General features: G+C 35.7%; 1 protein-coding gene across 1 annotated transcript in view; it reads left to right on the forward strand.

Annotated features, from left to right (window-relative positions):
• CDH19 (cadherin 19) overlaps window positions 1-18,474 on the forward strand; it is a 76,716-nt gene that overhangs the window by 14,718 nt on the left and 43,524 nt on the right. The window contains exons 2-3 of the mRNA XM_061994645.1: window positions 13,823-14,049; window positions 15,860-16,154. Of these exons, the coding sequence (XP_061850629.1) occupies window positions 13,852-14,049; window positions 15,860-16,154 (493 nt within the window). The 5' untranslated portion in view covers window positions 13,823-13,851. The remainder of the gene's footprint in view (window positions 1-13,822; window positions 14,050-15,859; window positions 16,155-18,474) is intronic.

An 18,474-nucleotide genomic window follows, 5' to 3' on the forward strand; every position in this document is an offset into this window, starting at 1 on the left:
AAACCTTGGATAAAGATGTAATAAACTTATTGAGTCACAGTGGTAGGGACAGAACTGAAAAGTGAGTGGGTAGATCATCCATCTTAGATTCACACAGAAGAATAAGTTTAAAATGAATGAAAAAAAAAAAATGGGGAGAGGCCTTAAGTGTCTCAGCTTCTCATTAAGAAAGGAGAATTCTATGTACTCTAGGAAGAATCATGTTATGGTAATGTAAAAACTGGTTGGAGAAGGAATGAATGAAAACTTAAATAAAACAGAACTGAAAATATAGAGAAATAATAAAACATTTTGCCAGATTTAAAGAGAACTGGGTTTCAATCTTTCTTCTATGAGGAGCATTAATCCATAGATAAGCAATGTTATCAACTAACAATAACTATTACCTGAAATAATATCAGCTGAATGTTGTGGGTTACTTTGAAGTCTTCAGCCTTCCCTGCTTTTTCTTTGTTCTTCTCCCCTCTATAATAATGTAATACACTTGAAGAATGACAAACATCTAAGGACTTGAAATAAAAGTGTGTTAAAAAGGTAGCATTTTATGAGAAGTATGTGTGAGTGTTCAAGGCACCAAACAACAGGTAGGAACTTTTCAAAGACTATTTCTTACATAAAAATAATATATTACAAAAATCATCCAAAAGCATAAGATAACCTGAACATTGATTTTTAGAAAGAGAGTTTTCAAAAAAAATTCTAGTGGTGTTGCTGACTTTCTGATTAATGCATTTTTAGTCAAAAGGGAATGTATAATAAATAAGAATGTCCCAAAAATTGCGACTTGATCCAAGATAAGGACTATGTTGAATGACAATGAAAGTATAAATGGAAACTTCCCCCCTCATGTTGTAGAAGGAGAGATATAGCTTGTACCAAGCACCAAGCTGATAAGAGAAAGTAAATTTTAATTTATGAATAGGGATAATAGTAATTGAAAACATTTATACTCTGAGACATCATAGAAAGAAAATAACATGACAATGAAGAGTGTCAAGACTTAAGTTCCATATATAATACAACTGAAAGAACTAAAGTAACCCATAGGCTCCTCAAATAACTTTAAAAAAAACCTAAAAGTTTTTAAAAAAAATTTGGAGGATGCAATATCAACATCTAGAAAAAGCATTCTATTTTCAGGATTTTTTTTCAAATTTCATATAATGCAATTCCATTTAAAAAACAATTTTAAATACATACAATTGTGGAATTGGGTGGAGTTTCTTGGGCTATACCTGCAGGATGTTATTCTACACCTTGAAATAGAATAGAAAATAAAATAAATCCTTTTTTTAATTTTTGATGTAAAATTGATTCTACAATGTGCTTTATTTGGTCTGTATGACCTAACATTGCACTCCTATTCTCTTCTGAATACCTCAGTGCCTGTAAAGTGCTTGCAAAGTTTAATGGAATAAAATAAGAACCACATTGAATTAATATATCTTTGATACATGAAACAAAAAAAAAAAGGATATTAGCCTTTAACATAATAGATAGAATAAGCAAAGAAGAGGATAAGGTATATTTTTGGTAGTCTAGTAGAACGGTGAAAAATTTTAAAAAAGGAATAACAAAGAGACAAACCTCTGCACATTGAGACCTAAGCAGAACTTAAACTGAAGTTACTCCATTGGAAGGGAGAATGGAAGATTCATCATCTGAGAGGTGGAATAAGAGGGAAAAAAAGAAAGGAAGAAATAGGATTGTACTTTACGAAGTTTGTCAATTAAGAGACATTGTCTGTCCGAGAATTTAATTTCTATCTTTAAACTATACTGTGTATCAGAGCTATTTTCTAGCCTATAACGAAAACTCTTATTAGTATTGAAAGTATTTGTTCCCTGCTTCATCTACCTTGCGAATGTTTCCGTTTCATCAATTGCCTACTTTTTTAAAGAAAATTTACTTTAAAGTCAAACCTATTGGTTTCACAGCAAGTCTCATTCTAGTAAAAAGCATTCACCTAACTGAAGTGTTGAAACTTCTCTTTATAATTGAATGTTTCATGTTTAGAGAAATTAAATCTCCTCAAAAGAGAAGGGAAAGATAAATTCATTACATTATTTATTTCAATGTATCCCAAGAATAATTATGAATGAAAGCAAAGCAGAGAACATGAATCCTAAAAAGAGTTTTGGAGTATTTCATGAAGTTCCTTACTAAAAATCATTTGGCAAAAATATTTGAGTGTGAATTTCAAAATTTATTCCTTTACATCATTATGCTGACAAGTGGTTCTTCAGTACTGAGTGGTATCATGCAGAGACAAAAATGTTCTGGTGGGATTTGCCCAGTGAATCAAATATTTTGTTATTGGATTTGCTGTTTCTCTACAATAAAAAGCAACAGCCAGAAGGCAAGAATTTCTGGGTTTACTGTGCAAATGTGTTGGGGTTTTTACTCCAAAAAATATTTATACAATAAGACGTGGGTTTAGTCATAATTTTCTATAGTACAAACTGTCTTAAAACTAAATAATAGTCAAGTTAAGGAAAGTTACAATTAAAACTAAACATTTACTTATTTTTACTGTAGAGAATGCAGTATACCACAATTACTGGCATAAATAAATTGTTGAATCACTCAGTATCTGTTTACTAAATTGATTTTTTCATGAAAATATAACTGCTGAAGCTACTGAATGAGTGCAGAAAATGAAGATAATTTTTCATAACAATAAGTCCTAAGGAAAGTATTTGAACTTGTCTGTAGCTAGAATGCATCTGGATAAAAGTAGATATATGGTGGAATAGTCTATGAAAAAGAACTAAGTATAATCGCTGATTTACTAGCATTTAGACAAGCAACAGAGATATCTCTGCTTTATTTTCACATTCTTTTTTCTTCCTTACAAGAAAATGAAGTAGAAATATCTGTATCTCTTTGTATATGAAACTATTCACCAGATCATCTCTGTTTTTCAGTTAATAACATGTGGATAAGCCAGGCTTCAAAAAGAAAATAAGATACCACATCAACCAGGGAGAAATTCTAAATGTTTTGTTACCTCCAGGGAATCTGTTGGAGTTCTGTGTGTTGGTGATACCTGCTGGTCCCTTTCAGAAGACTCCAAAAGAGACTTTTAACTTTATAATTTTATCATGTTTTAAAGTAAAGGTTACAACTGTAAAACAGTAACACAAGCTCTCATAGGAAAGTTTATAGTAGCACTGGTTTGCTATAGGCTTCATCCATACCGAGTGTTTACCTTAACTTCCAGAGGTGACTGCTGCAAAATGAAAGCAGCCCCTCTACTCTGCCCTTGTGAGACTGCATCTGGAATATTATGTCTAGTTCTGGGCCTCTCAATTCAAGGATAGAGAGCTGCTGGACAGAATTCAGCACAGGGACACAACGATGATAGAGTGGAGCATCTCCCTTACGATGAAAGACTAAGGAAGATGGAGCTTTTTAGCTTGGAAAAGAAGAGACTGAGAGATGATCTCATTTATATTTACAAATATGTTAAGGGTGGGAGGATGGAGTCAGGCTCTTCTCAATGATGGTCAATGATAGGATAAGGGGCAATAGGTATAAGCTGAAACATAAGAGGTTCCAAAGAGAAACAAGAAGAATTTCTTCACTGTGAGGCTGACGGAGCACTGGAATAGGCTGTCAAGATGCGTTGTTGTTTCTCCTTCTCTGGGGACATTCAGAACCCACCTGGAGGAGTTCCTGTGTGACTTACTCTAGGTGATTCTGTTCTGGCAGGGGATTTGGACTAGATGATCTTTTGAGGTCCCTTCCAACCCTCAGGATACTGTGATTCTGTGAAAGTCCTTCCCACCAGAAGTTTGTCCTTCCCCACATACTCTGTTCTATTGGTGGGAAAGGTATGGGTTACTCTTTGTTTGTACCCTGATACTTTTTAGATTAATTAGGTCATCTAAAGATGAACAAGTTGTTTCTAAAGAAGCTCAAATGCATTCCAAAAAGAATTGGGTCTCCTTTTGCCTTGGGTATGACTAAAATGTTTGAGGCTATACTTTCAGCTCCATATAGTATGATTGTTAACAGTGAGTAAAACAATTATTTCATGTTTCCAAAATCATGAGAATCTTTGTCCAGAGTCACAATAGCAGCAGCAGCCACCTAAAGACAGACAGACATAAGAATATTGAACAAGATCCAGATATATTGAGCTGGTTCTAGCTATATATGTCCCTAGAAAAATGCAAATTAGCATCAAGTTGCTCAGTTCCAAAAATACTAGTGGAAAAAGGTTGAAAAAGGAAAGAAATTGGCCTAGTAAATGAGTATTATACAGACAGTTTTATATGAAAAAGTTTAAATTAATGGATTAGCAAAAATAGTCATTGATATTAATTAAGAAAAAGGCTATTTTTCCATGTTACTTTAATCATGTATTTCAGTGGCTAACCTACTAACTAATAATTTCATTAAGGGAATGAGAATGACCAAAGTTACAGTGACATGAGAAAACACAGAATATGTCATTCTGTCCTCTGTACCATCTTCTTTGGCTTGTGGGATGAACAAGAAACTCATTTTCTTCAGTCACCTTTGACACTTTCCTCTGTATTTAAAACAAATGTTCTAATTTCCCTTACAGCTTCTGAAGGTTTTTAATGGGAAACTGTAATGTCTTAGCAAGGAGCAGCTTTTGCTTGGTAACAGGGGGAGCAGGTTGCAGTGAAGATCCCATAAAGAGTTCTCAGACTTTACCCTGGCTCTTGGGTTCACACCCACCTCCTGTCCAGCTGGACCAATCTGGCACCTCTGTGATCACTATTTAGAGACAGGAATTTGAAGTGCTTGGCAGGAGGTGTATGAGTGATACAAGATGGAGACGACCACAAGGACCCCACAGTCAGAGAAAGAGGAAGGAAAGAGGAGCACCAGACCAGAGACCCCTCTGCAACCCATGTCAAGAATGCAGGCTGTGCCCCTGTAACCCATAGAGGGCAATGGAAGGACTGAGAGCCACCAGCAGCTCTGTGTGAGTGTGCCCAGATGGGTGAGAGACTGTGTGAGGAGGCAGCCATGGTGCAGGCTGTGCTGGAAAGCCTGCAGGCCACAAAGCAGACCCACAAGAGAGGCGGAGAGGAGCTGCAGCCTTTGGGATGAATGCATTTCGGAACGGCCCGTGCAGGGCTGCCGGGTGTGTGAGGTATCCCACAGAGGTGCAGGGAGGACTGGTGCGGAGCCCACCTGCCCTGAGGAGAGACAAATGACAGAAGTCATCAGGAATAGACTGACTGAAATCCCCATTCCCTGCCCACCTGAGCCGTTCATGGGGGGAAGAGAAAAAGACACCAGGATCAGGACTCTGAGCCTGGGAAGAGGGTAGGGGTGAGGAGAAGGTAGTTTTAAAGATTGGTTGTACTCTTGATTCTTGTACCACTCTGTGTTGTTTTGTGTTTGTTATGTTTTGGGATTTTATGGTTATGTTTTAGTTGATGTTGGATTAAATTATTTTCCATTTTCTTCTCCAAGCTGAGTAGCCTGGTCTGTTTTGTTCAGGACCATAAATGATAATTAAGCCCTCTCTGCCCTTTGACAATTCTCAAGTCTGTGGTACCTGAGTCTAATTGTGATCTTTTCTCCCTTGATGGGCCTAAACTATGACAGAAACATGATATATGAAAAAATAAATATTTTAATTCAATACTGTAGAAGAGGTTTTAAATCTCTAATATGAACAGACTACTGGACAGTTTGAAGACTCGGTGTTGTCACTGAAATGTCATCTAGACGTTTTCTACAATGTCACAGATATTCTAGTAAAAAACTAGGGTCAGATAATATGTGTTAATACACCACCTGGAAAGATAAGTAAGCCATTAAAAAGCAGTTGGAATGACAGGATTTCCAGTCAGTCAGTTCTACACTGATTAAAATCCACAGACTTAAAGACACAAGTCAACTAACAAATTCATTTGTTTAAAGTGTTTTTATCCATGTGTAACTGACAGATAATGTCTCTGGCAATTCTGTATAGTAGTTTGAAGGCCTTCTCTCATTTTATAGTATCATATTTACAATACAAAGAAAATAATGTATCAATTAGAAAGGGATTAAATTTATATCACATTCATAACATCTAAGTAATCACTGTCCATGTAAGTAAAGTGCTAGGTGACTAGTTGTTGAGCTAAAGGTTAAAGGAATTTGGCAGAAAAATAATCCTCTTGCATTCCTCCTTATCCTCAGATTTCAGAGGGGCTGGGGGTGGCTGGGCTTAGATTCTGAGTGATGCTTAGTTTGATGCTATAAGTCTAGTCACATTTGGTATATCGAACTATCATAATTAAAGTGCACTAATAGCATGATGCACCTCCAGTCCAGTCATATTCATGAACCTACACAATCACACTTAAGGAGTCTGGTCATGCTCAATGAGAACTCTGACAGCTAAATTAACAAATAGTACAGTTTACTGAAGCAACAGAATTGCAGATTCTTTTGGGTTGCTGGTGATAATAATACTGTCTGCAAAAGTATGTTCAAATATTAAGAATATGAATAAATGTCTGGTGGTAAGAGTATTAAAATATACAATGACTCTAAAGATTTCTGAGTTTCCTGGGAAAACACTTGTTATGGCAGAGTGTTCCAATCTCACTCCATAGGCATTCCTCTGTGGGAAGAAAAGAGGTTCAGCCAATTGACTGATTCCAGAAGACAGCAATGAAGTTCTCTTAACTCATCTGTGATGGTGTCTTCCCCTTAATATCCCTCCTTTCTTAATCTGTATTTGTCTAATCAGTTTATATTCAGGTGGAGCCTGAATGACTCTAGTCATACTTACCTCTGTTATAATTGGTACTTTACTTTTGAGTAGCACTTGGAGGTGAGTAGTCCTTGGGATGGAGGTTTGTTTTGATACTATAATGACATTATAATGAGCAAAGTCCACCCAAATGACATGATTTTGACAAAAATTGAAAAACTGGTGGTTCAGAGTAGCAATTAGGCAGCTTATTAGTTCCATAGTTTCATCAGGTTAATATTCCTGTTATCGTATACCAGAGCCTGGCCACAGTGTCTTCACTCCACTCTACTCTCCTTTCTGTTTCTCTTAGAGTCAGCAATCCAAACTCTCCTGGTGTTCAGAACATCCAAGGTTGCAAGTTTTGTTGACTAGAGAATTGTGAAACAACGAAACAGAAGAGATACATACATATTGACTGCATTCCACCTTGGAAATTTCCTTAATACTATATCTTCTTTAAAAATGTGGATCTAACTTCAAATTAAAAAATTCCAAATAAGTCTCAGTAGTCATCTCTAGTAATTAATCCACACTAGCGCAGACACACGTAGCCATACTGTGTAAATATGCACTATCAGTAAATATGATTTGTCTAAATGTCACATAAAGATGTGCATTACGAAGACACTTCTCAAGGTTATAGTAACTTTTAAAATATCTAATCGTGCCACAGAATAGCAAAGCTATTGTTGATATTGCTCTAATTAATTGAAGAGATCATTACACTCAATATGTTAGTTCTGACAAGTGTGAAAGACCAGAAAGTTGAAAAAAGAAAATTAAAGATTTAGATTCAATACAACTAATAGCTAAAACTAAAATAATATTAAACACTAGACTGATTGATAAAGAAAAGAAATCAAGAAGATAAACACAAGCTGAGAGGCATTATCAAAAAGGTTGCCTGAGCTACAGCAGGAGTACTATCAAATTTACCCATTCACAAACATCAATTAATCAATCATTCATTCACACTAGGTGTAGGTCTGGCATATGACAGCTGTGATACTCAGTAAAAATTAAATTCAAATAGGAAAATAAATTCTTGATAATTTTAATCCTTTCTTCCCACTGTTGCTTTTTATCAACTCATTTAAAGATTACGGTCACCATGACTTCTCCTGTGCCAATCTGAGATGGTAGTTATCAATGGAACCAGAGGGCAAATTCAATATAGCTATAAATAAATATATTATACTTATTCCTTAGGAGTGTACTAAACCTTTTCAAATGTCTCTAAATAGAATAATTAAAATACATGAAGAATAGAAAGATACATAAAAAAAATCTTGGCACTGATTGCAAACTATCAAGCAAAGGCTAAGACTGGTAAGAAAGAGGTTCTAATACACTAAACCTATAAAAATATTTTCTGTCTCTATATGAATCATAGAATGATAGAATAATAGGGGTTGGAAGGGACCTTTAGAGATCATCTAGTCCAATCCCCCTGCAGAAGTAGGTCAACCTAGATCAGGTCACATAGGAACATGTCCAGGGGGGTCTTGAAGACTTCCAAGGAAGGAGACTCCGCAACCCCTCTGGGCAGCCTGTTCCACTGCTCCGTCATCCTCACAGTGAAATAGTTTTTTTCTTATATTTAAGTGGAACTTTTTATGTGTTCCAGCTTCATCCCATTACCCCTTGTCCTGTTGCTAGCTACAATAGAAAAAAGGGATGCCCCAACCTCCTGACACCCATCATTTAGATATTTGTAAGTAATAATAAGATCCCTCCTCAGTCTCCTCCAGACTAAACAGCCCCAGTTCCTGCAGCCTTTCCTCATATGAAAGATGTTACAGTCCCCTGATCATCTTGGTGACTCTGCACTGGACTCTCTCCAGAAGTTCTTTATGCCCCTTGAGCTGAGAAGCCCAGAACTGGACACAGGACTCCAGACGAGGCCAGATGAGATCAGGTCAGAATAGAGGGGGAGGAGAACCTCCCTTAACCTGCTGACCACACTCTTCTTGATGCATCCCAGGATGCCATTGGCCTTCTTGGCCACAAGGGCACATTACTGGCTCATGTTTATTATCAATCAGGACTCCCAGGTCTGTCTCTGCAGAGCTGCTCTTCAGCAGTTCGACCCCCAGCCTGTACTAGTGCATGCGGTTGTTCCTCCCCAGGTGCAGGACTCTGCACTTGCCCTTGTTGAATCTCACGAGGTTCCTCTCTGCCCAACTCTCCAGCCAGTTGAGATCCCACTGAATGGCAGCACAGCCTTCTGGGAAGTCAGCCAGTCCTCCCTGTTTGGTGTCATCAGCCAACTTGGCTGAGGGTACACTCTGTCCCCTTCTCCAGGTCATTGATGAAGATGTTGAACAAGACTGGCCCCAGAACCCTGTAGAACTCCACTGGCTACAGGCCTCCAACTCAATTCTGTGCCATTGATCACCACCCGCTGGGCTCTGTCATTCAGCCAGCTCTCGATCCACCTCACTGTCCACTCATCCAAGGCACACTGCCTGAGCTTTCTGATGAGGATGTGATGGGAGACAGTGTCAAAAGCCTTGCTGAAGTCGAGGTAGGTGACATCTGTTGCTCTCCCGTCATCTAGCCAGTCGGTGAAATTCAGCAACAGTAAGAAGTAGCAAGAATAGAATTAAGTTCACTACTTTGCACATTCTAGAAGACTGTTCTACACAGATTTTTAAAAATCTCATCAAAAACAAACCAAACTGAAAACCCCTAAAAAAGCCCACAAAACATGTGCATTAAACTAATTGATATGTATGATTCATTATTTTGAAATTCAAGAAGTTATATAGCTTGGACATCACCATTTTGTGTGAAATCTAAGCTGGTCAATGAAAATGTATTCATCTACATTCTTTCCTGGAAGGAAAATAGCTCAGCAACCATGTAATACATCAGAATTATCAGTAAGTAACTATAGAAAATGCAACTAGGACAAATAGTCAATGGAAATAGTACAAATGAACAAATGTATAGTGCAACTATGAAGGTTCACTATCAATTCAGTCTAATACAGTTGTCTGTAGGTGTTAGTTGCAAACACACTGTCTTTATCCTACTAAGTGAATATTAAAGACAGGAATATGCACTACAAAAACAGCACCAATGCACAAAATAGAACTTTGCAACTGAAGCAACTTTGTGTTGAGCCTCTGCTTGAGATAAGAAATACGTTTCAGAGGCTGTGAATTAATCACTTCGATTGAATTACATTAATGTTTTATCTTTATTGTTGTTTGCTCTATGTAATTAGAACAAGTAAAGACAACACCAAATTCCACAAAAGGAGTGTCTTTCGGTATGGGATTTGTGGTTCTCCTCTATACTTTCAAAGACAGATTTGTTTTTTCTCAGGAGACACTGTTTCAAAATCCTGCTGTAATTAAGTACTTTAAGTACATATATGAGATGGTCTTAATAGTCTTCTATTAAGGAGTATCTACCATGTCCCTTGGTACTCCTAATTAAAAGGCTTTACTTATATCAAATAATGGGGAGGCTGTGAAAAAATTAAGCTGATTTATTCCTTATTCTTTAGTTAACAGAACTGGAACAGAACTTATCCTCATCTTCACAGTAATCTGTTGTTTAGAATATTTTTAAGTCTTTAGAAGATTGCTTTTTTTTCTACCCTTAGTATTTTTTCCACTAATACATAGCTTCATTATATCTCAAAAGTTGTATTTTTAAAAATACTTGTTCTTCTCGTTGTCATTAGTAATTAGTATTATTTTGTAATGTAATGTAATAAAATAATAATATTTTTTAAAAAATACTGTGATTAAAGAGAATTCAGAACCAAGTCATACTGCCAGTCCAGCTAAAACTAATATCAGTATCAAATGGTTGTAGGATGCCACTTGGTAGAGAACAAAGGATTCTGCAACTTTGTGCTAAGAAGGTAAATCTGTTCCTAGTTTATGGGAAACTCATGGTTTTCTTTAGATATAACAAGAAGATATTGCTTTAAAAGATGTAGCCTGCTTATTACATCTGCAATTGATATTCTCATTTCTCTGTTCTAAGTATCAATCTTTATTATTGCAATCCAATGCAAGCAAGAGAGAGTAGAATTGTACTTCCTGAAGAATAGGACAGGAGCAGAAAAATGATCCTCATGTCTCTCAGTTCCTTGGGATATTATTAATGAAAACCTGTTTACTCATTTTTGAAAAGATATTTCCCTTTTTTCAATATTATTCTATTAAAAGTCTACCTACTTGTGCATATTACTATAGCACCTAAAAGCTCTGTGCTTCACTAACCCTCCCTTCTGCTGCACATTATAACACAGAGTACAAGGTCATTGCATTTACAAAGACCTTATAAACCAAGCGTAATACAAGAGACAACTGATGGATAGGTAAAGACAGTAGTACAGAGGAATAATGAGTTAATACTACTCACTGCGATAGGCAGCAATCTTAGCACAGAATCACCTTAAACATTGAGAATGGTTTTTTTTCCCTGAAGTAGGTAACACTGAAATTTATATTTTTAGTGGAAAGATTAGAAACAGAGGGGGGAATAAGAAATTAGTATCTGGATATTTTACAAGAGTTATATCTGAGAGTGAGTTACAGTCTGTGGAACAGAAAGGTGATTATTTCACAGAGGAACAATTAGATTTATAAAGAACGGCAACATGTGCTGGCAAGAGGCTGGAGGCAGTGTCTCAGTGCCAAATGAATAGGAAGACATTAGAAAGAAATATGCTGTGAAAGATCCTGCAAGTAAAAGCAAATTAAGTATGTCTGGTATAGCAGAGACGAGAAAACCAGAAATACATATAACTCTCAATTCCATTACATAGCTTTATAAGTTTTTACAATAATTTGTCTACCATCTGTATTTTCAACTTAAGGTCCTTTTATGAATATAACAGTGTAGAACATATCAAAATTTGAAAAAAAAAAGTTTATTCCCTGCTGATTTTTCCAACACATGATACTTGAATCCACATATTATAAGCTATTAATATAAATTAGTGGAGAGGAGACATTGGAACAGATCAAAATATAAATTTTTCTGTTTAACCTGTTCATTGCAGATGGCTAACTGCTGAGTGCATAGCTAAAAGGGGACCAACAGTACAACAGCACAGCCATATTCTGTACTCTCACTATGTCACTGTGTATACATGGCGTCTGTCAGAGAAGTTTGATAGTGAATATGTGCTTGGCATTCACTCTACTTGACATACTGCACCACGAGCTTGAAATACTTTGTTTAACAAGGCAGACAGTGTCAGAAAAAGCAGCTGAAACAGCAGCTGAAAGGTAGACAGAAGCATTTGCTAGGCTCCAGACTGAGCACCCATCTCCTCATTTAAATAGTGGTTGAAATAAAATTCTTTCCAATTCATGTAAAGGGTCTCTCTGACTATTCACCTTTCATTGTTTGAGAGGTCTGTCCTTTGGTATGCATTGCAATAAAGTGAATGTTTGTTTTCAAGATTAGTTTCAGTGCAAATTATTGCTTATCATTAAATATACCAATTGTACAGAGAAACACTCCAAAATCTTTGGGAGCTGAGTTGAGCTTTGCTGGCCTTGTCTTCCGTCTCACAAACATTATTATTGCTATAATCAATTTTCCATAGAAAACTGAAAAGACAGTATTTCCTTCCATTCAAGTTTCATCTTGAAATGTCACAATCATAGAATCATAGAATCATAGAACGGTAGGGGATGGAAGGGACCTTTAGAGATCATCTAGTCCAATCCCCCTGCAGAAGCAGGTCAACCTAGATCAGGTTGCACAGGAACACGTCCAGGCAGATCTTGAAGACCTCTAAGGAAGGAGATTCCACAACTTAAGAAGTTGAAATGTATCCCCACAGTTCTCTGTGTTTTACTAGTAGAACTCCTTTATCTTTTTCTCAATAAATATATGCATGTAGATTACATTTTAACAGAATAATCTTCAATATCATGCAAAATTGCTGGAAGGAGGGAAATAGTTGTCTATGTGAAATCTGTAATTTTCAGTAATTGTGGCATTTTCCTTTACAATAAGTATTGCTATTTATAACATTATTATTTAAGCATGACCTTAAAATACATAAATTCATATTTTATTCTGGAAACGTTCATTGATTTTTTTAGGCCTAAAGTAAATGCAGCTGAGTACTTTTTTTTCCCATGTTGTACAAACTGAATGGCATGTGATAAATTAAAAAAAAAGAATGCTCCTCCATAGGAAATATTATTCTTGAAGGCTAAAACCTTGAAAAGAATGACTAATACCATTGCCAAGTAAGTTTCTAAGATGTGAAATAAATGTACTAGGGATTTTCAAAGTTTCCTTTTTACCTTATAGAAGATGATAATTCTTAACTGAACATTGCACTTTATTTATAAATTCAGAGCTTTATTTCTTGTACTAGAAAGCACTTAAAAATCATTAACAGCACATAGTTTGTGCAAAGTTTTCTTTTTCTGAAAGTATGCTTTTTGTCAATTAAACAAGCTGCAGAAACCTAGAGCTTTCAAGATGCATTTGCTTTTTGTCTATTTAATTGAAACAAGAATGTCAGGGGTGGTAAAATCAGTTAAAACAAATTTTATTGAGCAGGAAGCATAAAAGTTCACTTTCTTTATGGTACCCTACCAACCTTGGCATTTTTTTCAGGTATTTTGCTGAGGTGAAAAAGTGGGAAGAAGAGGCTAAAAAAAGATCTGCACTGCTCTCATCTGTCAGTCATCAGGGCCACTAAGGCTAAATGTTCACCCTTCAGGCAGTTTGTGACTGCAGCTCAAAATGAGCCCTGTCTAAGCAGAAACATACAATTATTCCAATCAAATTATTCCTAGGCTACACAATACAATTACCCAGCTTAATTTGGAAGATGAATTAATTGAATGATGATTCCCCTTCTTTGCACAGAGAGTCCCAGTGTAGGATATACATAAAGGAAAGTCAAGCATTTGACTTTCATGCCAGAGTCTCTAAGAGAATCTCTGTTTTAATCAGAAACAGACTTTGTTTCAGCCTTTCCCTTTTGGGATGATGACGAGGTTTTAACATTGCAGATCTGCTCTTACATTAGCAGGGAGTGATGTTTTGTCAAAGACTTTTTTTCTTTTTTCTCCTCTCCTTCAGATGAAAATTGATTGAAAGAAGTGTTCAGTATGAATTGCTCCACACTGCTATCTCTCACTCTGATGCTGGTTCAACTTTCGCCTTGCTCTCCAAGCACACAGAACTGCAGCACTCAAAAAACAGATCAGTCTCTCATAGCAGTTCGGAGAATGAAACGTGGCTGGGTATGGGAACCACTTTTTGCAACTGAGGAACAGACTTCAGTGGTGCCTCTGTATATTGGACAGGTATGATAAGTAACAATTCAAGGGATGTACAAGGTTAGATTTAATGTACTAATCACCAGCTTTCTAGCTTGACTTGGAAGACCAAGTTTCTCCAGTGACCTGGAAATATCAAGAAAGGTGGAAATATGAGCTCAGGAAGTTGTAGCTAGACAGCAGAACATCTCTACTTTCCTGTGATGTGACTTAGGGCTAGAGAACTAAGAGCTGGAGATCGTGGCAGGATCAAGGACCTTCCTTCACCTAGTCTGCTGTCAAGGAACTCCACATTCCTTCTGTTACTAAAACCAGTTCCACATACAGCAGATGAAGATATCAGGTAGAAAAGTTCCTTTCTGTCTTCTGAATGAAAGTTAAAGTCTCATTTGTCAACATCTGGCAATTTGCTTCTGCTATTTTTGGCACCACATCAAAGCAGCTATATCAAGTGCAATGTAGTTTACAAACAATATTTAGTATGATTTTCTATTACACTAAGTAGCAACTGATTTACCCCTCATTAATTTTTAATGAAGCATATTAATACTAAATCCTTCTACTGCTGAGAAACTGCAGGAATCTGCATGGTTCATTAGATTAATGTAGGTTTAGCACAACGAGCAATTATTTTTCACTCTCCTTTAAAAATGTGCTTTAAGGTAATTGTCTTAATGAGGCTTTATCCGTCTCTTTCTTCTCTAACTATAATTATTATTAATAATAATTATTATTTTTATTTATTTTTGTATGATAGAAGTAACTGTAATCTTGATATCTAGTTTTCTTTAAGGCACTTTCTAGACGAATGAACCAAAATAAGTTTAACTGCTAATTAAGTAGCACTAAAATTTAATTGGGCCCAAAGGGTGAAGTGCTCAAAATTCATTAATTACTTTTTCACAGTCCCTTCAAAGTAACTACTATGGAAGTATGATGTCTCATTTCTTAAAAAAACAAGTATAGACATACTCATATTTTAATTATTATTACTTTTCCCATAGCTGCAAAACAGTTTCCGATAAAAAAACTTAATGTGACACGTGTTTTCAAACAACTTCAGAAATATTCAGAAAAAATTAGAGAATTTTTGACACAATGGAAATTGATGTTCCCATAAAATTCAACTGTAGATGTTTAACACATTAAGAAATAAAGCTATTTCTATTTAAAAAGTACTGTTACATATTAACATTAGCAGAACTATTTTGTTTTTATGAACTAATGCAGCTGGACTGCAACGATCTCCAGGGCTTAGCTTCATCAGAGGAATCAGAAAGTTCATCTTAGCAAGATAACAGAGAATGCAGATCATCCTAGAAGGAAATAGAATATGTCTATTAATTTATTTAAGAATAAATAATACAGGCTTATGTTACAGAATGTCTTTTCATGTCTTGAATATTTCAATCAAAATAGAACACCAGCATGTCTCATATTTACACAAGTACAATAATATATATAAAACTTACAAAATTCACTTATTATTGTAATAATAAAAAAAATAGATCATGTTTAATGAACTCTGCAGCATTTTCAGCAGAAGTTTATGGGAGCTGATAAAGCAATGAACTAAAGCAGGTACTTAAATTCATTCCCTTCACTTCAAATTGTCTGAATCATGCTTTTTCAGGTTTACTATTCATTTATATATGTATGTTACATCAATGCTTTACAACTGAGCCATGAGTGGCTGAAAATGTCACAGTATCTTCTTCTAAATACTAGTAGGCTCACTAGTGACAGGGTTCACTGTATAATGAAAGCAAAACCTAAAACAATTATTCAAAACTATTCATACCAAAATGTGGCTTATTTTTCTGTTTTATACTTGCAGGTGAAATCAGACTTAGACAAGCAGGATGGCAACCTAAAATACAGTTTGACTGGGGAAGGAGCTGGAAACATTTTTTTTATTGATGAAAACAATGGCAAAATTTATGTGAAGCAAAAGCTGGATCGAGAAAAGAAAGCCTTCTACACTCTAAGGGCACAAGCAATTAACAGGAGCACTCAGCTTCCAGTTGAACCTGAATCTGAATTTATTATCAAGGTTCGAGATGTCAATGATCATGAACCACAGTTCTTGGATGGACCTTATATGGTCAGTGTTTCAGAGATGTCACCTGAAGGTATGACACATTGTGAACTTAAGTTTTTATTTCCTAATTTTTTTCTAGATAGCTATGTTGATATAAATCTTAATAGCATATTTTATAAACTTCCTTTCAGTGAGAAGGAAACAAACTATTTTACAAGCTTGGAAATTTGCAAAAGTATTGCTTAAACTGAAGGTTGTGCACATCTCTATTTAACATACTTGCCTTTAAATATTTAAGTACCTGTATTTAGGTACTTACATGTATCTAAGTCTTTTTACAGAATATGGACACATGCTTGGATTTACTATAGAGAGTTATCTTTCCCATCACTGATTCAGCCCTGAAATTGATACTTGCATAAAATATAACATTACTATTTGAAATAGTTAGAGTAGTATAGCCGGCTGACACTGCAAATGAGATCTGAGGTTGACAGATTTCACTACTTTTTCAATCACTTTAACATCCTACTCTCTAGAAAATTGTTCAGTGTACCATTATAGTTACTATGTATTAGCTCCTAAAGCTTCTACTGATCTGAAAGATGTCATGCATGTAAACTTTAAAGTCCTCTGACCTCATCTGATTCTTTTGACAAAAATATAAGCTTGTTTGAACTGAAAAGTGCTTAACTGAAAAGTGTCCTTCAGCGTACTCCAAATCTGCTTAATAATTAAAGAACTTGTCTTTAACGTATTTCATGTAGTATAAATCACATTGCACTATAACTCAAAATGAATCATATTTGCTACCATCTCCCTTCCCAAAGACCAGGATCATTTCCTTCTTACATGTAATGAGTTCAGAATAGAAATGGTATGAAACTGATGTGGGTCTGATGTGGTGACTACTCTCACACTATGTCCGGTGCTTATCTATTTACACCACCAAGAGTCTTTCATATCAGTTAGCTTCTCTTTCCTCAGGTTAGATGGTGTCCAGTGAAGGACTGCATTCTGATTTCCTAAACACATGAATTGCAACAGTTTAATCCCTGAACATCTTCTTTCCCATCTCCACACAACCAAACAGACCTGTTACTAGAATCTGTCATATATATGGAAACAGTACAATGAATACAAAGCAAAGTCAACATCTGACAAATATGTACATACACATATACACACAAAATCTGTATACGCATCCATTAAAATCCTTGAAAGTATCCCAAGTGTGAATACAATACTTGAATAAACAAGCATGTTATAAATACTACTTTCTCCAGATAGCTATCATCATAATGAAAGGAAAACTGGATTCTTTAAATTTTACAGGGAGAATCCCAATAATCTTTTAAAATTACGTTCATATATCAGTTATTTCTATTGCAAAATATATTGAGAAGAAATTAAAATATTATGTTACTTAAAATAGTATGAAGTCATTAACATAATAGCATCAATGATCATAAAAGGTAATAAAAATTATCTTTTATTCAGTATTATCATAGAAAGGTAGGGGTTGGAAGGGACCTTTAGAGATCATTTAGTCCAACCCCCCTGCAGAAACAGGTTCACCTAGATCAGGTTGAATAGGAACATGTCCAGGCAGGTCTTGAAGACCTCCAAGGAAGGAGATGCCACAACTCCTCTGGGCAGCCTGTTCCACTGCTCTGTCACTTATCCATCCAGCTCCGTCCATTATCCATCTAACTTTTAGTGTAGATTCAGTGAATCCTTCATAGAGAGCTGTAAAATTTATTTTCTTCTGCCAGCCTGAATAGAAGTTGCAACGAAAGGATATTCATGCCTGGAGCTTAATCAGAAGTTGAGTTAGTGTACTAATTTCTGCCAGGAAGCAGTACCTCACCATCACTACCAGCAACCGATACAAAAGACATCCATTTAATCAATTTATTTCCTAGTCACTCTGTTTAAGCCACCTTCTACCAGGGAAGTCACTTTCAGTGTCTGACTGTTTCTTCACTGGCACTTTCTAACAGGTAGACACACTTACTTGTCTTGGAAGTCCTGTATCTGTTGTCTGTTCAGATGATTTTTATAGCTTTTACATCTTGCTCATTCACACAAACTTGGGTACAAGAAAACAATTGATTTCTCAAGGAAGTTTTTTTTTTCAATGAGCTCAAAGTAATTATGGGTTTTGTTAATTGTCTTAAATTATATGGATATTTTTATCAGGGTTTGCATTGACTTAGGACTTTAATAATACCCTTTTTTCTTTTCCTTTTTTTATTTTTTTTTCTGTAGTAAAGCGTTGTTTGTGAGGTGCTTGGATTCTTATAAAAATGAGTTTCAAATAGCTTACAATTTAGCATGTTTTGATTTATACTCACACAGACCTGTAACCATTTACAGAAGTGTATCAAATATGGATTTCTTCTATTTTT

This window comes from Colius striatus, chromosome 4 (genome assembly GCF_028858725.1).
Source record: "Colius striatus isolate bColStr4 chromosome 4, bColStr4.1.hap1, whole genome shotgun sequence".
Classification (NCBI taxonomy): domain Eukaryota; kingdom Metazoa; phylum Chordata; class Aves; order Coliiformes; family Coliidae; genus Colius; species Colius striatus.